The sequence below is a fragment of the Babylonia areolata genome, chromosome 24 (assembly GCF_041734735.1).
Source record: "Babylonia areolata isolate BAREFJ2019XMU chromosome 24, ASM4173473v1, whole genome shotgun sequence".
In the NCBI taxonomy this organism is placed as follows: domain Eukaryota; kingdom Metazoa; phylum Mollusca; class Gastropoda; order Neogastropoda; family Buccinidae; genus Babylonia; species Babylonia areolata.
The window spans coordinates 30,296,621-30,321,620 of record NC_134899.1 but is presented as its reverse complement, the minus strand read 5'-3'; the positions used below and the strand labels follow the sequence as shown (position 1 = coordinate 30,321,620).

At 38.5% G+C, this 25,000-nt stretch overlaps 1 protein-coding gene and 2 non-coding genes across 3 annotated transcripts in view; 2 read left to right on the top strand and 1 right to left on the bottom strand.

The window, feature by feature from the left end:
• The window catches only part of LOC143298809 (uncharacterized), a 4,895-nt gene extending 713 nt beyond the window's left edge, over positions 1–4,182 (top strand). The window contains exons 2-5 of the mRNA XM_076611786.1: positions 951–1,051; positions 1,699–1,824; positions 3,261–3,373; positions 4,119–4,182. Of these exons, the coding sequence (XP_076467901.1) occupies positions 954–1,051; positions 1,699–1,824; positions 3,261–3,373; positions 4,119–4,150 (369 nt within the window). The 5' untranslated portion in view covers positions 951–953 and the 3' untranslated portion in view covers positions 4,151–4,182. The remainder of the gene's footprint in view (positions 1–950; positions 1,052–1,698; positions 1,825–3,260; positions 3,374–4,118) is intronic.
• A 7,103-nt stretch (positions 4,183–11,285) lies between these two features.
• Positions 11,286–11,367, bottom strand: Trnas-cga (transfer RNA serine (anticodon CGA)). Its single transcript has one exon. It is a non-coding gene; the product is annotated as a tRNA-Ser (tRNA).
• A 789-nt stretch (positions 11,368–12,156) lies between these two features.
• Positions 12,157–12,238, top strand: Trnas-uga (transfer RNA serine (anticodon UGA)). The gene has a single exon. It is a non-coding gene; the product is annotated as a tRNA-Ser (tRNA).
• Positions 12,239–25,000: the final 12,762 nt, after the last annotated feature.

The window sequence follows — 25,000 nt, the reverse complement described above, 5'->3', positions numbered from 1 at the left end:
TGGTGTCCCAACGTTTAACCACATCTCAGAACGTGCATGAAAGTTTGATGAAAAAAAGTTTAGAAAATGCAAGAAATGCTCAAACTATTAACCAACTGGCCAAGTGAGTGAGGAACCTGTGTTATTTTATAAATCAAAGAATGGACTATTAACTCATTTTATACTGCCCGATGCCTTCCTTTATTATACTCTCTGTACTTGCCGTTTGTTTATGTTACAAGAAAACAGACATAAAGGGGGGGAGTTTTTCTCATATAACAGAAATTTTAGAAGTGTGGTCTTTTGTAACCATAGACACTTCCTAATCATAGCAATTGAATGGGCAAATGTGTATGCACAGTGGATATCCACTGTAGAATCTGTTTGCATTCGACTTTTGAGCCACAGTACTTGCCGAATTTGACAGAGACACCATCTTGTCGAGCGAGCTAGTGAGAAGGGTGACTGTACACTCACATGTATTGTGTACACAAAGGTATTTTCAGCCACAGTAACAGTAAAGGTGCACTTCTGGGTGACCGTATAACAGAGCTATGCCATTTAGTTTCACACAAAACCGTTAACCAATGAACTACAAATTTTTAAACTGGTAGTACGCTTTTACATATCACAGTAATGAAGCGTGTACCTTAGTATAGAAAGAGTTTAAAAGCTTCACAGCTTGTTTCTGTACCTACATCAACTTTTAAATGTAAATCGTCTAATGTCTTTAAAGGTTGTAAGCAGCTATAATAACAAATGAACAAGTAACTTCTTTTTGCTGCATGAAAGTCACTGAACTTGTTCTCTGTCTGATTTAAGCTTGAATGAATTATATGTATTTCAAAGCGGTAATGTTACAAGACTAAGCATAAAAGAAGTCGGAGTTAAAGAACATGTTAAACATGGTCTGGCTGTGATGTTTTTTTTGTTTGTTTTTTTATTATTCAATTTGTATTTCATCTGTCCAGAAAATGGCTCCCACTCGACGACGAGAAAACAAGAAAACTGTCACCAATGAGGTGATCACCAAGGAGTGTACCATCAACCTCCACAAGCGTATCCATGGCATGTGAGTAACTGAACTGTGTGTGTATCCATGTATCTAAGTATGTCAACACCAGCAGGACTTGTTCAACAGAAAAATCAGTGTATCATATTAGTAGAGGTCAGTTATAAAATTTGGCATTCTAGACAGAACAAGAAAGAGGAAAAGTTTTGAATTTATCTTAAAGTTTGAGTGTGATGATATAGTTGTGCATGTTGGACATACCAAGTAGATTGTGTCTAAAAGCTGTAGTCTAAAAGCTGTTGTTGCATTGTGTTTGATAGTTATTAGCTGCCCATAAAGTTTGACTTTATTTTTGTGTGATTTGATTTTAACTTATAAGTATTATAATAAGTATTATATTGTATAAGTATTGTATTGATCACCGCTATTATACAATGCTTGATATGAATAGACTAAGAGAAAGGAGGGAAGGAATGTACACTATTAGGATACTGTTCAAGACTCTTCCTCCTTTGTTTCTTTTCTTTAGTATGTTATTTTGTTCTTTGTCAGCATGTAAACCATGAAGGCATTTCATTTATTTTGTTGTCCTTATGTGATACGATTCTGACAGATAGATTTAATTCATGTTACCTAACTTACTCAAAATATAAGATTTTTCTAAAGTGCTGTTCACAGTGTGTTTTGTTGGTGTTGTGCATGTGCAGTGGCTTCAAGAAGAGGGCTCCCCGTGCCATCAAGGAGATCCGCCGATTTGCCGAGAAGATGATGGGCACCCCTGATGTCAGAATCGACATCCGTCTCAACAAGCACTTGTGGTCCCAGGGCATCAGGTAACAGCATGCTAAATACAGTTATTCTGCCTCCCTATGTCTTCTGTGTTGGGCATGTTTCACACACACGCACGCACGCATGTTAACTTGGAACTGCCAGGCTCCACTCAATAGTCCTATTTCTTCCCTTTTCCCCACCTACCCTTCTTTCTCTCTCTCTCACTTGCTCACTGCTGGATGCAGCTCTTCTGCCTTGGAACAAATATCTTCTCTGTTTTTTTTGTTTGTTTTTTTGTTTTTTCAATAATATCAGAACGTCTGTTTTCTTAAGGAAAAAAATTAAAGCTGATGGGCAATTGTATGCTGTTTGCCAAAAGCCTGTCAAAAATGTAAATAAGGTACTCTGTAGAATCTATATATAGAAGACTTGGAGAAGAGAGTGGCTTGTTAGACCACCTAAATCGAAGGCACAGGTTTCCTGATGGTTGATTGTAGTGGAGCCTGCAGTTGTCAAAATGCTGATAATGATAGAAGACAGTCCTTGCCTGGCATGTGTTGTCACTGTAAGAAGCAATTTTGCTTACACACACATGCACATGAAATCGCACGCATGTGCATACATACATACATGCATACATACTGATACATGCGCTCACCATTCCTGTCAAGCCATTAGGGATGTGGGTACATTTGTGGCTGACCCTATGTGTCTATTCAGCAAAAGCTGCACCAAGTAACTGTGTAGTAGTTGCAATAACAAATTAGCAGTTGACATATATGTTGTTTTTGGGGGGGGGCTTTTTCTGGAATTGCATCAGGCGATGATGCAGGAACTTCATGCGAATGGCCAGTTTATTTAGAACTGGGAGCAATAACAAAATTACTGAAGGCACAGAATTACACACAGAAAAAGTTGAATGCATACTCATGCACACATACACAGCTGAATTGAACACGTGCGCACAGACGTGTGTATGTTTTTTTTGTTTTTACAGGATATGGTAGATGCTAGTGAAAAGAGAATCTGTAGGCTTGAATATTTTGGGGATGGGGGATGTGTTGATGAGTGATGAATGATATGGATACTTACATATAGCACCTATCCTCGGTTGGAGACCTAGCTCTAAGCAGTCTACCATCACAGTCATTTGCACGTTGGGCTGCCTGCCTGGCGTAGAGTCAACTGTCGGCTGCCATTTGGGCGCTCATTTGTTTCCTGTGTCATTCAGGCTTAAGTCATGCATGCATAGACACTCAGACATACTCATTGCAGTGAAAGAGGATATACAAGGACATCTTGCATTGAGTTGTAGCCACTTTGAGACTAAACCGAGTCCGTTTTTATAATGCAGAATCAACTTTGGTGAGATTGTCTTGCAAGATCCTGCAAATCTGGAAGACACAATGCATAGTCTTTCTGTAGAAAAGACAGCAAGTCATTGTTGTAATACTTTGGGGTGATTCTTTTCTCACTTCATTTTTTTTCCTTTGAACAGGCATGTGCCCTACAGAGTGCGTGTTCGCCTGGCTCGCAAGCGCAATGAGGATGAGGATTCCACCCACAGGCTGTACACCCTGGTCACCTATGTGGCCTGCGCCGACTTCAAAGGTACCTATCTGTCACCACAATTCTGAGTTATTTTCTGCATTATACAATGGGTCTCTCTCTCTCTCCACAATTCTAAGATGATTACTATGTTTTATTAAAAGATACGTGGCTAGCCATCTCCCTTTGTTTCCTTTTCTTGTTCTCTCTGTTACTTCTCAGTTTCTTTATATCCCCTGCTCTCTGGGGTTTTTTCTCTCCTGCCCATGCACATGAAAAAAAAATGAGAAAGGTTTGTAAATCTGTTTGTTTCTTTGTGCTTTCCAAGGTAAACTTTAAACATCGCCTTTTTCTGACTGCTGGTAGAAAAATCGGAGCAAGATCATGGTAGATGTTAATTTAAAAAATAAAATAAAAATCCAACCTGTCAAACATTTGTCCATGTGAAGAACTGCACATAGGTGACAGACATATGCCTCATATGTTTCAGTGAAGATTTAATATTTAAAATTAAATATTTTCTAAAATCTAGACAGAATTACACGGGTCTTGCATTTCTGCATGGATTTTTGATGATGTTGTCAATGGGCTAACTGATCTCTCTCTCTCTCTCTTTTTTTTTTTTTTTTTTAAACAGTAATTTGTTGAGAGGAAATTCATAAGAATCGTACAAGGCTTTGCACCCCTGTTTCTCAGTAAATTTGAGTGTTTTGTTGTACTGTCCAACATATTGGTATAAAATCACGTGACTCAACTGAAGTGTATGTGATGTGCATAATCTGATGTAATTTCTTTTCTTCTGTTTCAGGCAAACAGACACTGAATGTGGATAACGAATAAATCGGGGGAAATAAAAGTGTTTGAGAGCTGCATCCATCTGTCTGTGATTCTTTGTGTGTCCCTCTGAGTTCTTTTACTTCTGTGACTTCTCACTGTCTGTATTTCTCTATTTTGCTCTCATAAAATTCAGTATCACACTTGAGATGAGCATTTCCCTGCCTTGATGGGAGTGGTTCGCACAAATCAGTAGAAATCTGTCTTATTCCTGTGGATCCATCCTATTTCAGTAAGACAAAGATGTGGGCTCAGTGATACCTCATTCAAGTTAATTACTTGACTGAGTCATTTGAAAAATAAGTGACGAGCGCAGTAGCTGAATGGTTAAAGCGTTGGACTTTCAATCCAAGGGTCCCGGGCTTGAATCTTGGTGACTGCGCCTGGTGGGTAAAGGGTGAAGATTTTTTCCATCTCCCAGGTTAACATGTGCAGACCTGCTAGTGCTTGAACCCCCTTCATGTGAGTTATGGAAACTAGAACATACCCAGCATGCACATTCCCTAAAGCGGAGTATGGCTGCCTACATGGCGGGGTTAAAACGGTCATACACATAAAAGCCCACAAGTGTACATGCAAGTGAACGTGGGAGTTGCAGCCCACAAACGCCTAAGAAGAATTAAAAAATAACCAAGCAGTTTCATATTATCAGTTTGAACATTGATGATCAAAACTGTTTTAAATGTAGCAGGATACTGAATCTTTTTTTCTTTTCTTTTTTCTGCCCCGTCATCTGCACCGTTTCACGTTTCAGTGGCATAACTCCCACGCGGCTCATTTAGATTCCTCCATGCACAGCCACACCCAGGTTTGTCCGCCATAGTTCCAGCGTCAGCAGTCCGCAGGGAACCATCGATGTTAGGTTGCCAGGAGGCCACACACCAGAGATCCTGCACTGCTGTTGAGTCACTTCGGTGGTGTTCAGTGGTGCCTGTTCTGTTTTAACTTACTTAGGACACCACCTACTAAGCCCCTACTAATGACATTTATTCATCAATTTTGATTTTGTCGGTTTTTGAATAGTTTAGAAAATGTTTGAACAGGGTTTATAATAGATTTTTTTTCTAATGTATTGATCTGTATCTCAAGGAATTATCATTGCTTTCGGACATATCCATATACTCTGCACGTCTGCTAGGCAGATGACTGACTTTAATAACAGCAGCATTACCCAAAGCGCTAGTCAGGTCTTTAGTTCATGTATATCTATATTTATATACCTACCAGAGTGGATTTTTTTTCTACAGAATTTTGCAACACCTCCATGGCATCCTTTTCACTAATTTCAGTGCACGAAGTGTGAACTGCACATGATACCTTAGTGTATTGTCTCGTATGAATGACTCGGTGCCCAGCTTGATTTTCCAAACATTGGAGATAGGCGAGAGTGGGAATAGAACCAACACCCTTGCAGACACTGTATTGGCAGGTAAGCATCTTAACCATTCTGCCATCTTCCTTTTTGATTGATTAATTGTGCTGAAATAATTGAAGCGCTCCACTACAGAAAATTGGCTGAGAAATACATCTGTAAAACTTGACTGCACAACAGAAAGGAGCTGTTACTTCAGAGAATCATTTTTCTTCTGGAATCATGACCCTTGGATACTGAGACCTATAATTTTCCTATAAAAATTTACAATCAACTCCTGCATATTCAGGTAAATGACTCTTACCTCTATCTCTCTCTTTCCCATAGGTGGACCTTTCATCAACAAAATGCATTTTAATATTTCCACATAATTCCACAATTAAATACTTTGTACATTTACGATCAACGCCAGATGCACTGCAGTTTCTCTGGGCCAGCCCTGTAACAGCATAGTACACTGTTGAAGTCGTACTTCATAGTCTTCCTGCCAACAAAAACATATCCCAGAGAAAATAACGCATGGGAAAAAAACAATCGCGCAAGATGCACTGTGGTTATGCAATGAAAGTGAAACTGAACATGCCCCCTCTGAAAGGAAGGGTATGTATTCCGTCCAAGGGAAGCAACCGATAGGCCAGGGAATTTAGATTAAATTTTGCGTTAGGTCAAAATGTGTGTAACAAAACCGTTCTTTTTGCGATAAAATAGAATACATCATACTGATCACACTGATATAAACTTGACCACTATAGGGGGGCGGGAACATAAGTAGATTTTGATTTTTAATGTCCAGAATCGAATGTTTTTATTACTTCTGCCCGTGTGAGAGCGCCATACAAAGAGTCGCAAGGCAAGAACATGCGAAGGTTACGCAAGTGCTGGACAAGGGGCAGCCAGAGGAAATCGTTCAGCGCGGTACAGTACATGTGACTGACTGCTGCCGCGCTGATGAAGATCTGTGAGCAGGTCACTGAGGCAGACAACTGATTCTGAACAGAAAGCTAGGAACAGAGCTCCTTGGGGGTCGAAAAGAAACAAACATTTTCAATTTCATGTATTTTAAACTATACGCAAATCCGCTGTTATGAATGTTTTCCAGTTTCTCACCATTCATGACATATCATTAAGAATGAAATCGGTATTATACCGACTGCAAAGATGAATTTACGAAGGCAGTGCGGGATCATTTAGTTCGTAAGTATTTTCACATCAATTCTCCCCAGTGTTTAACTGTTTAAAAGTATTACTGTTCATCTTATTATGAAATGGGAATTGTATGATTAATATCACTTGACAAAAGGTTTCCTCTTTATCTGAAGAATTGTGATCAAAACACCGGATTCTTTGTATCTTTCTATTCGATCAAACAACAGAAAACTGATTAGCGTTATCCTCACAGTGAACAAATATGTAGGATTGCAGAAAAACAAAATGTAATAAAAGTAAGACTATGAGAAAAAACAAAACCAAACAACAACAACACAAAACAACAACTAAAAATAAGGAGTTTTATTATCTGCATAAAGCAGAACCGAAAAACATGTGTTCCGTGTCCGAATGTGACACCTGACTTCATCTCAAGCACTACTAAAAGTGAAATGCTTCAAACTTAATTTTAAGAAATTCATTCACAATCAATGCATATTTTGGTTTTTCAGAACTTGATGTAAAATGTGGCTGTTCTAATCAATTTTTGCAAAACAATAAGCGCGTAGGGACTGACGTGTTTCGGATACAACGAATTTTTTCGTTCCACACTTCGTCTGATAAATTACATCATTTCATGATAAAACTTCACCAGACAGCAAAAGCCAGAATCAAGGTAATTTAAGGTGGCGATTTTCTACTTTGAACTTTGTTGTTTGGAACTTTTGATGCAACAAGTCTTCAACTGAAAGCAGTCTTACCGAACTACATGTGTTGACTTGGTTCGAAATCTTTAGCCAGTATCCGAATATTACCGCATCTCGCCATGTGTCAGAAACAGTGATTGTGTCTAAACTTAATCGGATCAGAGAAAAATGTACAAACAAACCATAACAACGACGAAATTAACATACACAGTTTTGTTGTTGTTTACATGTATATTTTGATTGGGTCGTTTACATGCACAGAAGTAACACAGAAAAACGGAACTGAAAATTAATATGCGACGTCGATTGCATGTAAATAGTTGAAAAGGCTTTTTTTCTTTTTTTCCCCAGAAAATGAGTCAGTGTATGTGTTGCAGAAGATAGATGTGCTGACCACCTGTTCCAAGTAAAGAATGTGCAGTGTATTCATGAATGTGCTTGCTTTTGAAAGAATTTTTTTTTTTAAACAAAAAACAAAACAAAACAAAAACAAACAAAAAACAAAAAAAACCGTCAAGAGGAACGGGTTGTTTACGTCTGTCACGCGGGTTTTTTGGGTTTTTTTTTGCGTAATATTTCAAACATAATGAACCATTTTTACTGATGATCAATGTTTTATTGTCACAACGAATGAATATAGATCAGGTCTGTATGTACTGGATTTTAATCAGGTTTGTACTTATTTGTGTCTGACCAATTCATGTTCCGCGAGACACATTGTCATGTCACAAAATGGCGGCGAAATTTTGGATGTTTTTAATAATTTTCAACACATTTACTGAAGACACAACTGAGAACAAACCATATTCTCACAAAATTGTTGCAGACATTTCTCTAATGAATTGCAATCCTGATAACATGTGAAACATTTGAATAATCATTGTAAACACATGTTTATACTGAATCAGACTGAGAGACCCCCATTTCCAACAAAGTTCGGGAGACTGACCCATTTTCATCTTCCAAGCAGTCTTTGCTCTTCATGACTATCTGATGCACTTCATTTTGCCACCTTCATACTCCAGCCAGATACATTTTCTTTCCCACGCTAAGGCTGACGCATCTACTGCGCCAGCGTTCGTGAGTCACATTTGCAAATACCACTTCATTTCCACTGAAAAAATATATATATTTCGTACCGTTCTTTTTACATCAAGACATGATGTTGGTCGAGTTTGCCATCATCTGCCTTCCATGCTTTCTGAATTAATCAAGTTGTCTGGACAGTGCTCCGACAATGTTCATTGCCGAAACAAACTGGCCTAGTTAACGCGTATTTACATATTCATATACTACTACGACACATTAATACAGTAAGCAGAGCATGAAGTATTTCCAAGTTGTGCATTGCGTAAAATGTCAACATAATTGTTCTTACGAACTAAATGATCCCGTGCTGCCGGTGGCTTCGTAAATTCACCTTTGCAGTCAGTATAATATGATACCAATTTCATTCTTTATGAAACTGATGTCATGACTGGTAAGACTGAAACTGTAAAACTGACATTCATAAAAGCATATTTGCGTTTTCTACCAATTTAGTATATAATAGGTGAAATTAAAAATGCTTATTTCATTTTGACCCCAAAGAGTTCTCTTATTTTCTGTACGATATCTGTCATCTGCCGCAGCGTCCTATTTACGGAGGTATAGGACAGCATCAGCGCGGCAGCAGTCAGTCACAAGTACTGTACCGCGCTAAACGTTTTCCTCTGGGTACCCCTTATACCGCGCTTGCGTAACCCTGGTTTGCTCTTGCCTTGCGGATCTTTGTAAGGGGCTCTCTCATGGCCAGAAGTGTGACAATTAATTATTAAAAACCAAAATCTACTTATGTTCCCCCCCCCCCCTTTCTATAGTGGTCAACTTTATATCAGTGTGATCAGTATGATTTATTCTATTTTATCGTGAAAAGAACGGTTTTGTTGTACACATTTCGACTATTTTTGTATCTGCCCTGGACTATGAGTATTTTGAATGACTGAATCGGAACTTGGGTGTGCAAATTGTTGACAAGGATTATCATAGTCCGGCTGTGTATGCTGGTGTGCAATCAGTGTGTGTGTGTGTGTGTGTGTGTGTGTGTGTGTGTGTGTGTGTGTGTGTGTGTCCTGAGTGTTTGCTTTGTTTGCGTCAGTGTGTCAAATGAATGACATAAGATATATTATGTGTGAATATTGTATAAATAAGTAAAGCAAATATATTTCAGTTGGCATAACTGATTATTTTTTGCATTCTGGCATCAGATCATAATTATGTCTGTAAACAGACTACAGTTGTCCTTTGTATGTATGAACTGTAACTTCAATCACTTTCAACAACTTGAAAACGAATCCCTTATCTGTCACTGAAAGTGCCGGTATTAGTGAATAGGCTACATGGCCATCATGCACGTCGGTGCTCAGGTATGATAAACATTTAAACTGTAAAGTAATAGATCCATTGATCTCTTATCCAGTTAAAACTGCACAGTATACAGATGGTGCCATAAACAAATCAGTTCGTAAAAAAAAAAAAAAAAAAAAAAAAAAATCTGTTCACTCACTGTGATAATGTTTTTGAAATTTATATTTTTCAACAATTTCATAGTTGTTTTTTTTTTGTGATAGGTATACTTACAAATAGGCTTAATTTTCTTCAAAACCTGATATTACAGGTAATCCATATTTTTTTTAGACACAACAGCTGGTAATTTTGTTAGTTAAACTGGCAGACTGTGATCAGTCTATGAGATGAAATCAAAAGGCTCAGCTAAACTGGCTGCCAGTAAGAGTTGAACGAACTATTGGCATGCACCCTAGCTTTTAGGTCTAGATCAGTGCTTGGGTTTTGTATTGTTGCAGCTTGCAGTACCAATATGTAGCATCTTCAGAATGGACCAGTGAGTTACTGAGGGGCTTCTGATAAAATGACATTGTATTTGGCACAATGGACTAACAAGAAGATATATAGCTGATTTATTTCAGAGTTGGCAACAGTCCTTGTTCATGCAGTGACCTGGCAATGGAGCATTCATCTTGGATTTACACACCATTTTGACCCATATGCTTCCATGCTCTAATGCTTCCAATTTGTCAGATATTACTGATGTCAAGACCATTCTTGACATAGTTGGAGCATGCTGTGCAAACTGACAAGAATACAGGATCCTAGCGTTACGTATAATGCCATATACTTGAGTTATTGTATTGCTTTCAAAAGCACCCAAAGGGGGCCGGGAACATCAGTTGATTTGGGAGATTGGAAAAAAAAAAATCTCTTATACCCACCAGATGCTGTCAGGATCAAACCCAAGACCCTCAGGTTGAAAATCCAACACTCTGACCACTCAGCTGTTACACCATTAATGTTTCACTGAGTAAAGATTGATATCAGGCTGTAGCCCGAATATTTGGAACTGATGTGGTACACGACTTGTATTTTGTCATGTGGAGTGGTAATGCGTCTGACTTGGAACCGAATGTCCAAGAGTCCCATGATATTTGCACCTGGATTTTTACTCCACTCTCCACTACACCTTGAGTGGTGGTCTGGGTGCTACAGTAGTCATTCGGATGAGACGATAAACAGGTCTAGCATGCAGCATGCACTTCAGTTGTGTACCTAAAGAACCTGCAGCAACAGAAGGGTTGTTCAAGACGAAATTCAGGAGAAAAATGTCTTTGATAGGAAAAGAAATAAGCTTTCAGATAGGAAAAAAAAGGAGAAAAAAAAGAGATTAGATGGCGCTGCATTGTGACGATATGTTCCTCATGGGGAGAGAGAGCTTGGATTTCACACAGAGAAATATGATGAAAATCTATTGAATATTGTCAGATATGAATTTCTCATTCACATTCCTGTAAATGTGTATATTGTTATTGGAGGGAGTAAAGCAAAATATATGTATTTAAAAAACAAAACCAAAAAAAAAAACCGCTGCGAGCAGGATTCGAACCTGCGCGGGTAGAACCCATTGGATTTCGAGTCCAACGCCTTAACCACTCGGCCATCACAGCTTGACTCTTTAAGCTTTTAATTGATTATATATACATACAGTATATGAGAAAATCTCTGTCAAGTATGGCTTTTGGTGGTTTTGCAATGGGCTTCGTTCAATATCAGTATTAGTGCTGCACTCATGGTGTCAACCGTCCTATCGTCCAACCGTCGGTCCGCCTTTTCCCCCGTGTCCCTTTTTTCTCCCTACCATGTCGATTTCTTCCGTCAGTTCAGAGCAGTCTCAATATTCAGCCCAGCAAACACACCTTGATACATAGTCTTTTCACGTTTGAAGAAACTGACTGTCCATCAGAAAATAAAAGGGGCGGGGGGAGGGGGACGCTTAAAAAGGTTGGTTTCTGACTGTCTCTCTCTCTCACGCACACACCCACACAAACACATACACACACACACGCACACGTCACCCGATAAGATTTAAATGCCACGTACGCGGCCGCAAGATTGGACCCGTGCTGCTCCTCCAGCTGATTTAAGTTTCACGGCTTCTTTGTCTGGACGTTAATTAAAATCTTAATGAACGTTGAGAAAAAAAAAAAAAAAAAAAAAAATGAAGTTCAGTTCGGTTCAGTTCAGTTCAGTCACTCAATGCGTCCAACCACAAAATCTACACAAAATCTGCTAAGCAGATGTCTTTCACCAGCAGGGTAACCTAACGCGCTTAGTGAAGCCTTGAGGGAAAATAAAATGAACCAAAAAGAAATAAAACAAAATAAACAATATTTGAGCAGTCACGTACGTTATGTTGAGTCAACACAAATAATTGTTATCTGTCGCTAATACACAGAGCTGTGATGGCCGAGTGGTTAAGGCGTTGGACTTGAAATCCAATGGGTTCTACCCGCGCAGGTTCGAACCCTGCTCGCAGCGATTTTTTTTCCTCAAGTTTTTGTTGGAACCGCCTTGCTGTTTCAGTGCAGAGACCCAATAACGTAACAGTAGTAATTATATGAATTGTTTATCATTAATGTTTGAAAGAGTTGCACAATAAAACAGGCTCAGTCCTTCAAAGAACGAAGGGTATGCTAAGTGTTCCAGATTTCTCACATTACTCAAGTGCAATGGAATTGATTCAGGATTGCATTTTGAAGAGTGAATGGGTAGGCCACTGAGATATATGTTTACATCTGCAGGGAAGGAGGAAGTGTTGCTGATAAGGAAAAGATTATTCTTAAAAAAAAAAAAACAACTGTTGGAAAGGGAAGGTGCCATTCAGGTATTTGGGAATGCCTTCCCTGGCAGGGCGCTTTGTCAAAATTTAACACACACACACACCATTCTTCACCCTCTGCCCAATACTGTTCCCACCACCATGCCCCACCTTTCTCTTTTTTTTTCCCCCGTCTGATATCACTTAAAGTGGAAGATGTTAAACTGAAGACTACTACTACTACTACTACTACACATATCATGAGAGAGACACAGAGAGAGATGATGAATCTCATGCAGTCTGATTTTCACTATGGAGGGTGCACTAACAGAAAAGTTTTCATTGTTTCATTACTGCAGTTATCATATGGGCATTTACAAATCTACATTCTTTCTCGGCATCTTAGAACATTTCAATGGATGCAGCGGTCAGCTATTGTAACCAACATGGACTGACTGACACCAATGATTCATGAAGCAAGTAGCGTTGGTATTGTATGATCATCACATTGTACTAGCCCAGTTCCATTTTCTTCAGACTTTCATTTTCGTTTGATTAAATATCTATTTCTTTCTAAAAGCTGCTGTGTTGTCCCGGCGTCTAATATCAAATATTTATCAAATCTGTCTCACTGTCACTGGCCATATTTTATACATCCAGCACATCAACTCCAAGGTCAGGGTCACAACAATGTGTAATTGATAGGGAAGCATGAGAGAAAAGTGGATCATGGAATCAGGGAATGGGAAGTGAAAACATACTCATCTATATATTTATGTTGATGATATTGATGATGACAATGCTTGTGTGGATCTTTCACTTGTTTTAAAATTCTCCTTTATTTTGCTTTGTATGTGTAAACGTAGGAACTTATATAATGTATAATGTTAAAAAAAAGAAGTTTTCATTAAAAACAAACAAACAAAAACAATATGTAACTGATTGTACCGTTTCCTTGCTTGGGGCGTGACTTGCTTTAAGTCTTCAGCTTTGACAGATTCATGGGGAACTGAGGGGCATGGTGGTGATCTCCACTCATGGGAAACGCTCACTCAGTCATGTTCCCCAACCAACAGATAACTGTCCTCAGCAGTGGGCTTAGTAGGGGGTGTCCTGCCTATAATAAATTGGAACAGGCACCACTGAACAAGCAGCAGGGCCAGTTCTCCTCTGGTGTGTGGCCTTCTGGTGACCTAACATCAATAGTTGTCTGTGGAATGCAATACTGAGACTGTAACAGATGAACCTGGGTGTGACTGTACAGGTAGATAGCTCAAAATGAGCAGTGTTTGAGTAATGCCACTGAAACTGTGCAGATGAACAGGCAGAAAAAAAAAAAAAATTCTGCAAGGTGATATATTTCGCAGTATCCTTTTTTCCTTCTTCTCTATTCCGTAAGTTCTTTGCGGATTAAGCAGGTATCATGTGCGAGTCTTGATGGCCTTGCCTCTTGTTCTCTTTAAACATGCATGTGCACACACATACGCACACACACACGTGCATGAAAATGTGTGTCTGCAGGTGGGCATAATGCTTATGTATATAAAGACCTACAAGATTTTCTCATCTTTTTTTTTTTTTTTTTAATGAGAGAGTCATGAGAAATGATTGTATAGTCAACATTTGTCCACCCAAGCACACCAACAGTCTTGAACAAAGGTGATCTTGTTTAGTATTGTAATGTTGTTCATGTTAGCCATACATCCTCAGTGCACAGAACTGGAGAAATTTTTCATTAAAAAAAAGGAAAAAAGCAATATCATCAAATTGATAAACAACACACCCAGCTCTTTTCTTGTCTCCATTATATCTGTAACGTTGAAATGATACAACTCCGAAGGTACATTCAGTATAAATGTATCAAGATGAAACAGTGCCTACATGACAGTAAATGTATTAGTCTCCCAAAGCAAAAACAAACTTTTCATCAACTTTAAACAATCCAAAAAGATGTCTATATACATATATATATACAAACACACACATATATATAGCACCTACATCTATGAAGCAGTAATTGATTCCAACGAGTCAATAACTTGAAAAAGCAAAGCCTATTCACTTGACAAAATTCCAACATGCTCACATAATATTAATATAAATTAGAAACCTTGGGTGGAAAATGAACAAAACTATTATATACATATTATATATACATGTGTTTAATATGACATTGTGATAATACAATCCTTCTTCTTGAACCAGGTGCCCAATTGCACATATGACACAGCGTCTTGCTAGACCGCCCAACGACTGGAAATGGAATGAGCAATTTTAGCCTTAAATCACACCGCATGCAGGACATGACACAGCAGCCAGCATGGTCTATGGAAGCATTTTTCTTAAAAAATAATTTCAACACACATAGGCAAAACACACACACACACACACACACACACACACACACATGCGCATGCACACACACACACACATAATCATTCAACTGGCCTGTTACAAAATAAAATTAAAAAAAAAAAGAAAGAAAGAAAGAAGAAAGTATTCACACAGAAAAGAACAAAGAAGTGGGCAAAGAACAAGTTCAAACTGATACAAGTTTCTTACTCAAACTGGCCAGTGCAGTGTGCACTGAAAAGAAGAAACAAAAGCCCCAAACTCCAGCATATTTCAAGCATTACACTGTCACAACAATTATGCCATGTGCAGGAAAGCCCATTCTGTGGTCAGCGCCACAGTGTCACAAAGTGGGACAAAAAGTCAAACAAATGAAATACAAAATATAAGCTAAATATTTTCTGGAACAAATACCAGGAAGGAAGAAACAATTCCTGAATAAAACACAAACATACAACAACAAACAAAAATCAAAACAAAAAAGTATCAAAAAAAAAAAAAAAAAAAAAAAAGAAAAAAAAGAAAAAGAAAAGAATTTATGGACAAATGCAACAGAAGAAGTACATAAATTTCTACACAAACATACAGAAGGAAGAAACAATTCATGGACAAATGTACAGAACAAAAACACTGCATTCTTTCTCACTTTCATCATCATCATCCCCTGAAACAAGTTCTTAAGCTTCCGTTTTAGGGCCACACACATCCTACCTTCAGAACAATCACTGACTGGTCACAAAAAATGCCTCATCATGCTCTCCATATGAACGGCGAAAGAAATGACGTTAACAGCGTTTCACCCCAATTTCCATCATCAAAATATTGCAAGCGGAAGGCTCTTATACTGAAGAGGTGAATGTTGACAAAGAATACCACAATTCTGACGATGCAAGCTAACGGTTGGGTCATTCAGACACCCACTGGACATCCGAGGGGTGGGTCTGTGTAGAGGAGAAGAGAGGACTGGCCGTACTGAGTGAGTTAACTTTTCAGACACATCAGAACCCATCCCCTGCTCTTTTTTCTGCCATTCTTCTGTTGTTGTTTTTTCTGCATTGAGGTTTGACATTTTGCAGTATTTGCACCACCATCTGAGATTCTACATTTTTTCCCCTGGCTCACATAGCAGTTATTTTTGCAGTCAAGAGAACATGGAGACCATCATCTAGACAAGACAGTTGAAATGCACTGGACAAGTCTTGTGAAGAGAGCAAGGAACTCTAGACCCAGAAGCACACCAGAGGTACTGTTCAGAGACTGTTCGTTGCTCCCCTATATGCCAGAGTACATAATTCGCAGTACATAATTAAGTACATAATGTAGCAGTTACAGACATAAAGAAACTAACTGCCCCCTGATGTCATGTTTTCACTGGCAGCTGTCAACACAAACAGAGATTTTTCATATACCTCCAACTGACACCACCACGACTTTACTGGTGATAGCAGACATAAAAGGATGTCTGACCATGATCTTGAAATATTCACCATCCCTCAATTTCCCTCACCCCGCTTTCCTAAAATAAATAAACAGGGAGGAGGGGTGGGGGGGGGGGGGAGATGTAGTTGATCCACACTCTGAAATGAATAGAAACCTCTAAAAAAAAAGAAGAAAAAAAGAAAAGAAAAAAAAAGTAGTCAACACACCATGAACTTCTAACAGAAAAAACCACAATATTCATAATCTGTGCCCCTTAGTTACACACTGTTTTCAGAAACGTTCCCAACAAGCTTTATATAAAAGGAAAACACACAACTAGAGATGCACATATTCACATGTGCACACACATGCATATGTACACATATGCACACACACACACACACAAACACTCTAAACAAAAAGAACACATTTGAGAAATGCTGGTAATTCATGCCACATGACTGTCAAATAACAACAATAATCATCACAGCGTTCTCTCTGTTGTGCCACAAAGTTGTCCTTTGCAATATCCCCAAGCACTGAATAGACATCAGACTCTCATACATGACAGTATCATCACATGCAAAATCAATAATAACAATCATAAGACTGTCATAAAAGCTAGCACTGTTTTGCAAAATATCTCTGTTATGAGAGTAAAAGCATGCCAAGCAAAATGATCTGGTAAATCAGGCATAAACAAGGCTTCTATCATCCAAAAAAAATCAGTAAATTACTATCATTAATTGCCTGTTAACCATATTTCTATACTGAACAAGCAAAATCATGAAAATCCACTCATCTCTTTCCTCAAGGATAAATAAACAAAAAGCTTAGTCAATTGAGTGTGTATCTATTGCTACAGAAAAAACACAACGGCTAACAACCAAGACTTTGTCTAACCCCTCAACATTTCTAAAATATAAAAAAACAAAAAACTCTCTCAGTTCAGTATTAATCAATGATTAAAAAAAAAGGGGGCAAGTAATAAATACAAATGTTTGTGTGCTGATACTGAGTATGTGAATGATAAGTGTATTATTCTAAAAAAAACAAAACAAAAAAAAAACACAACAAATTCTAGCTCTTCATAAACACCAATATCATAAGCATGAATTAATAACAGAGATTTGCTTTCGAAACTTGAGCATGTACATTTGATCTTCTGTGTCTTTCAAAAGTCTAATATGGGTGAACAGACTAAAAAATACAATCAGATGCCGTCCTCAGGGAAGCAGCTCCCACAGTTTAAAAACTAATCCAAGCTCAAATGTGGTACACTGTTCACTTCTAAAGTCTTGTCAGTTTTGCTCTGAGTTTGGAGTTGTTTCAATAAATAACCAGAAATATATCTCTGTTTAGTATGTACATCCATCCATCCATCTATCAATCTATCTATCGAATGCCTCGACCACTCCACCTTTCATGGAAAGACCACAGCCACGAATAACTTGATCTTAAGGGCAGATTGCCAATAGTTCGTTTAACTCCCCACTACAGGTGTATCTATCTATCTATGTGTGTGTGTGTGTGTGTGTGTGTGTGCGTGTGTGTGTCTGCACAAGTAGAAAAACCTAAAGCGACTAATTTTTCAAAATCAAATTAGTTATTAAAGACAAAAAGAAAAGAGAGAAAAAAATGATGGTGCTCCACTACAGTGGGTCAACGAATCAGTAGACTAGTAGGAAACCAAGAAACACACAAAGAACAAGGCATACTCTGAGGAATGTTTTGTTTCATTTTCATATCAAAATCCCAAATCTCAGAAGCAAACAATATTAACTGCTTTTCGTAGCAAGTGTGTTGTTTTAACAACTTGCAGACAGACAGACAGACAGAGACAGAGACAGAGAAAGAAACACAAACCTTTAAAATTTCTAGCTGTGAAGACATCTCATGTGCTTACACTTTGTATAAGACTTTATTGCTGTCCTGTCTATCTATAATTGTGGTGTGCTGTGAGTGACTTTTTCTAAAGAAAACTACTGTTTAAACTGAACCAGGAGGAAGAGAAATCAAACTGATTTGAAACAACATGAGCTTTATAAGGTATTTAGTTAACATAATTATTAGGCTGAGACTTGCAAAATGAACTAGATTTCTACAGTTTGATATTTCATTCTCCACTTCCTTAAAACACAGGGACACCTTTTACTTTGATACAAGAACATCTTTTGATTTGCAAGGACAAGATCGACTGACCATTCTGGAATTTTTTTTTCAAGAGCATATACAGGAATGTATTGAAAGAGATGAAGTCAGGGAAATGCAGACTGAAAATGAGAACTCAAAGAACAAAGAACCCCTTGACTGCTGCTGATGAGTATGTTTGTCACTGAAAGGGTGTCGTCAGCCTCACAGGTCAAGATGTGAGTCACTGTACTTTATTGGGACTTCTTCCTCTTGGGACTGAATTTCTTTTGTTCAGCAAGATCAATTAGCTTGCATACTTCCTCTTTCGTGTTTGTGGGCTGCAACTCCCGCGTTCACTCGTATATACGCGAGTGGGCTTCTTACGTGTACGACCGTTTTTAACCCGCCATGTAGGCAGCCATACTCCGCTTTCGGGGGTGTGCATGCTGGGTATGTACTTATTTCCATAACCCACTGAATACTGACATGGATTACAGGATCTTTAACATGCATATTTGATCTTCTGCTTGCCGTATACACATGAAGGGGGTTCAGGCACTAGCGGGTCTGCACATATGTTGACCTGGGAGATCATAAAAATCTTCACACTTTACCCAGCAGGCGCCATCACCGTGATTCGAACCTGGGACCCTAAGATTGAAAGTCCAACGCTTTAACCATTTAGCTATTGCGCCCATCTTGCATACAAAGTAGCAACTGCACTTACTACTCACGCCACACCGATCTCATTTCACTCTGGTTCAGCAGTCAAGGGATTGAAATATAACAGACAGCTGCATTGTGAAGAAAACCTGCAAAGGGTTTGTAAACACTGAACACAGAAATGCAAGGAAAATATACTTTTACATTTGAAAAGTTTTCACAAGTTATATGTTTGGAAAAAACAAAAACAAAATCAATGTCAGTAAATAAAGCAACGTAGCATGTTTTAAAAGTGACAGTATTTAACAAGGTGAAAATGTAATCCCTCCCCCTTTTTTTTTCCTCTTTTTAAAACATCACTGAATGGGAAAAGAAAAGGTGGTCAGACAAAGAGTACACACACACACACTTAAAAGACATTATGATAATACAAAGAATATCTTATAAATAAATTTCATCCAAAACACAACAGAACTGAAATGATACCCAGAACAGATCACGCACATATACACACAAACACACACACATACACACACACAAGCACACACAGAAACTTCTCTAAAAGTGATGAAAAAATGTTTCAATATAAAAGAAAAAAAAAAATTAAAAGCTGAAATCATTTATGTCATGCTTAAAACACACAGCTTCATCCAGTTAACACATCACAAACCAACTGATGCTTTACAAAATTATAAGGTTATGACCAAACAAGATTATGTACACATTATCCACATACATAAGGTAAAAATGGTAGGAAGGGGAAGGGGGATGTTTAGTGGCTCAACCCCAAAATACTGCAACCAAAATGCAAGAAACTGGCATGCATGTTATCAGACACATACACACTAAGAAAAGATAACGAGAGAGGCAAGGCCTTCAAGACTCACTTGTGATACACTTAAAAAAATAATAAAAAATCCAAGCTTTTTATGTATTGAGTATAATTTCAAAATGTAATGTTTGAGATGAGAAAGATCAGTTTAAAGCGAATTAAGTCCCCTAGCATTAATTACAGAGTAATTTCCCTTTTTACTATCTGCACCAAAACGTTTGCAAAATAAATAAAACTTTCATGCTTAGCAAAAGAAGTTCCTGTTTGAACAAAAAATGATAATAATGACTGCTCTTGTTGTTGGGTCAGAATATCAGATCAAAGTGCCAAGTTTAGAGAATACAAAAAATATAAATATAACAGTAAATGCACTTTGCAAATAATTAGGTTTCATTTTTTATTTTTTTGTGCCCATCCCAGAGGTGCAATATTGTTTTAAACAAGATGACTGGAAAGAACTGAATTTTTCCTATATATGCCTAATTTGGTGTCAACTGACAAAGTATTTGCAGAGAAAATGTCAATGTTAAAGTTTACCACGGACACACAGACACAGACACAGACACACAGACAACTGAACACCGGGTTAAAACATAGACTCACTTTGTTTACAAAAGTGAGTCAAAAATCTGCAATATCTGTTGAACATATGCACAGGAAACAATACAAGTGTTAGGACAGTGTCAGCATCTTCCGCATTTCTTTTTTTTCCCCCCTAGGGTTTTCACTTCATCTAAAAAATATATTGTAGTTTTTCTAGCTTTCTGACACACCCTTATTTCCTTGCTTATCTAGACAGTAGCTATACAGCAACCTGCTGAACATACAGAAGCTTACTGAACATAATTTCCTTGTTAACATAGTATGCATAAAGCAACTTGCTGAACATTATTCACCTTCTTGTTAACGTAGACAGTACCTTTCACAACCTGCTTGACACTAGATCTTTAATGGTGGTCAAACTCCTTTTCTCTGCTTAACGTTTATTTAAAAATTTATAAGTCTGTATTCGTTTATGTATGTTATGAACATCAACTCCTTTCCCTTAAAAAAACAACAACAATAACAACAAAAAAAACCACACCACCACCACCAACCATCAACAACCAACAATAAAACTGTGACGAATGTGATCTCAAGTTTGGTTCTCCACATCAGTCACAGTTTCTGAAGGACTTCGACAGGAGATAAATGCCTAACTAATGCCTGTCCTCACCCCTTTTAAGTCCACCATGTCACCAACCTTTCAGATTTCTGGCCTTCCATATATTATCCCTCATTTTACCTTCTCTCCCTCCCCAAACCCCCTTTTCTTCTTCTCGTACACACACACACTAACATACAATCACTCTTTCTTTTTTTCTCCAGTAAAAATATCATTTGCTATTGACATAATGCTAGACTGAATAAACTGCACATGGTACCAAAAAAAAACAAGATGAATTCCTCTTCACACCACAGCATACAGAGGAGAGAGCAATAACTGGCTGAGGCAAAAAGTGAAAGTCACTCCTGGTCTCTCTCTCCCTCTCTCTCTCTCACACACATAGTTCACTTCACACTCAAAAGAACTGACTAGATCCAAGAAACTTGAATCAAATTTTCCATGCAAGTCACGTTCCTTCCTGTTTGAGACAGAACTGAAATGAATCAAACAGACCGCTCTCCTCAGCGTCAGAGACACAGAGTGACAAGATTACTTGGACAGCATGACTGCCGACAACTGAACTTGACATCACCCACACTGGTCTTGAGTCTTGTTTTTACCCATGAAGGCAGCCATACTCCATTTTCTGGGGTGCACATGCTGGTATGCTCTCCTTTCCCTAACTCACCAAGCGCTGACATGGATTACAGGATCTTTAACAAGCAGATTTTTAACATGCTTATTTGATCTTCTGTATGGACAAAAAAGAACTTCATGCCCTAACCATCTGCTATCACTACCACTAGACAGTCTTTGGTTTTAGCAATATCACAAACAATTTAACACGTCAAAAATTAAACAGACAGCAAAGCTACACAAAGCAGTACAGACGTACCCCTAAAAAGTAGCAGAAGAACCTGTAACAGTACAGATGCACCCAAAAGGAGGAGTCAAAGCAGCAAAGGTACAGATGAGGAGACAAGAAAGTGGCAAAGGTACAGCTGTCCACACATGCACTCACTTTCAGAGAACACCTTTCACTGGGGCAGTGCACACATCTGTAAGTGCTGTACTCCTACAGAAATGCACAAGATGTGGAAGACAAATGATCAGTAACTGAAATCTGTAAATCTCTGAAACCTACCAACCATACACTTTTACTTTTGAAACACACCAGTTCCACACAATCTTTCACCTTCTGAAAACTACCAATCCCACACAATCTGTCAACCCCTTTCTTTACAAAGCTGGCTATTCACTCCTTGCCCATCAACAAACATCACAAAAACTGATGATTTGAACTTCAGGCCTGTGGGCAACTCCTTCCAATTCACCTTCCACCCTCCCAAACCTTCAGTACAGACTCTGACAAAAATAACACAGATCTGAAATATCCTGTAACAACAACAGCAAAAGAAACAAACAAACAAACAAACAAAAATCAATGATGACTACCGCCCTTTCATAAAGACAAACACTACAATGCAATGGAGACACACAGAGTGAGCAGAATGGCAAGAAGAACCAGAAAGAAGCAAAACAAAAACAAAAAAACAACAAATGCAGAGCAGTCAGAAGGATTAGAAAGAAATAATAATAAAAAAAATTAAAAAAAATCAAACAAAACTAACGCTTCTCAAATTTTGTACTTTTGTCTTACCGAAAGTAACAGCATGTATTTCTTGTTTTACCTCTTTGAATCTATATAAAAACAACAACAAAACTTCAAACAAAACTTCCATAACTCTATAAACACACACACACACACACACACAGAGAAATAAGCGGGCTCTGAGGGGGCTAAACACTAGGTTACTAACACCAACACTAAAATCTGAGTCAGTCAGTAGTGACATGTTACTCATGACCAGAATTACACACACGGACAACAGTAATGATTTAATGTGACTGTTAATCAGTCTGATTGTTCTTTCCCAACTCACACCAAGAGACACTGGAAAAGTGGTGGTATCTATACATGACCCACTGATAAATCACAAACACTCTCTGCATTATGTCAGAACTTCAAAACAAAAGACACACATTTTTGAAAGAAAAAAAGAAGAAGCAACTAACGCCCATTGTCAAAACAAAAGCAGCAGCAGCAATAATCCTAACTCCTTCACAATAAAGCAGTTACACAATTTCTGCAGCATGTTACAGGCAATAAAACAATTTCTGCAACATGTTACAGGCCATAAAAATGAGATGAGAAGTAAAAGAAAGGGTAAAGCTGGTTTAAGAAAACTACAAAAAAGGAAAGTAAGATTTTCAAGCTATTATGATAGTACCACTTTTCAAACACTCACACTCACACACAGCATAAATGTGATTAAAATGGGTCATGCCCATTTTGCTCACCAGCAAATTATGAATGTGTCAATGATAATTAACAATGACATTATTGAAATATTTCCACTGACACACTGAAATATGATCAGGACTGAATTTTCCATATTTTCCTTTCACAGTATGCTGAGCTTTGCAAGCATACATGCCATGCTTGATATTTCATGGTGTTTTAAAAACATTACCTTTTTTTACTTTGATAGATCTTATTCCAAAGACTACAATTCTGAAAAACAGGCATTAAAGATGTTGGCCTGAAACCTGCATTGCACAGACTTCTGTCAGGCTGTCAACAAGGTCACAGAACCCAAACAGCCCTAGGACCAGTTCATTCATATCCACTTTGTCTAAGGAAGTCAGGGCCCAATCCTCTCCTGCTGCCGTTTTGCCCTACGCTGACCAAAGTCAGATATCCACTCACACCTGAATGGAGTGAGGAAGTGTTTTTCCCAAGAAACATCACCATGACGAAGCAGAGCATTGAACCCTGATCACTGGTGAACACCAGATCAGAAGTCCAATGCCTCACCAGTTCTGCCATGGCACCCACTATCAACACGAACAACCCCATTTCATCACTGATGCTTGACCCAGTGGAAAGCTACTGACGTCCATCTTCTTTCTTGCTGCCCATCCATGCCCATTTGAACTTCCAACCAATCACACTAATTAAATGCACAGGATATAAAAGTTCTATTATTTTTTTTCCAAAAAGGATAGAAATCTAAACTGCATTGCTGACTAGAGTAAAACACACACACACACGCACATTAAAAGCTAGAGACAACAAGCAGAAGTTGCCAGACTTCAGCAGAAGTCCAGCAATGCTCCTGAACTGAACATAAAAGCCATACCACATTATCACCGACTACTCACCCACCCTACTCAAGAGTCACTCTTCATCACTAATCCCCAATCCAACAATCCCCCCCACCACACCACAACAACGCCCACCCCCACTACATCTGGTTTGGATTGTCACACCACAAAAAGCTCCCTCCGCCACACACGCACACCCAAACCCCTGGTCACTTTTTCTTCACCTTGACCAAGCCCGGATACTCCCTCTCACGGTTATCAAAACCACAGAGAATTATTGTGTCAGACTGAACGCCTGTTCCCCTGAGTAATGCCATGTGCAGGTTCATACAGTGTACAGGTCGGTGCAGCATCTGGCCGCTGACAGAGTGAGCATCCACAACAACAGCAACAGCAACAGCTAGGCGACAACAAGCTGTGTCAGTGTACTTCCACAACACCCCTCCAACATCATCATCAAGTCATGATTCCTTCCACACACTTTCTGCAACACTCTCCCCCAGTGTCCTACAGCTGACATACATTCTGACCAGCTGAACGCAATGATTGATGAAACGAAAGTCTTGCTGCAGCATGTTTCTTTGTTGTTTTTGTCTTTTTTCTTTCTGCACTTAAGCTGTGTGAAGACAACTGGCCAAGATGTGTGTACTTCTGTGCCAGCCTCTGACACTGAACATGATAATGTAGTGCTTCAATATCCAACAGCATTGTTTCTCCTTGATTTAAAATCATGCATGTAATACATATGCACATTTGCAAACACACACA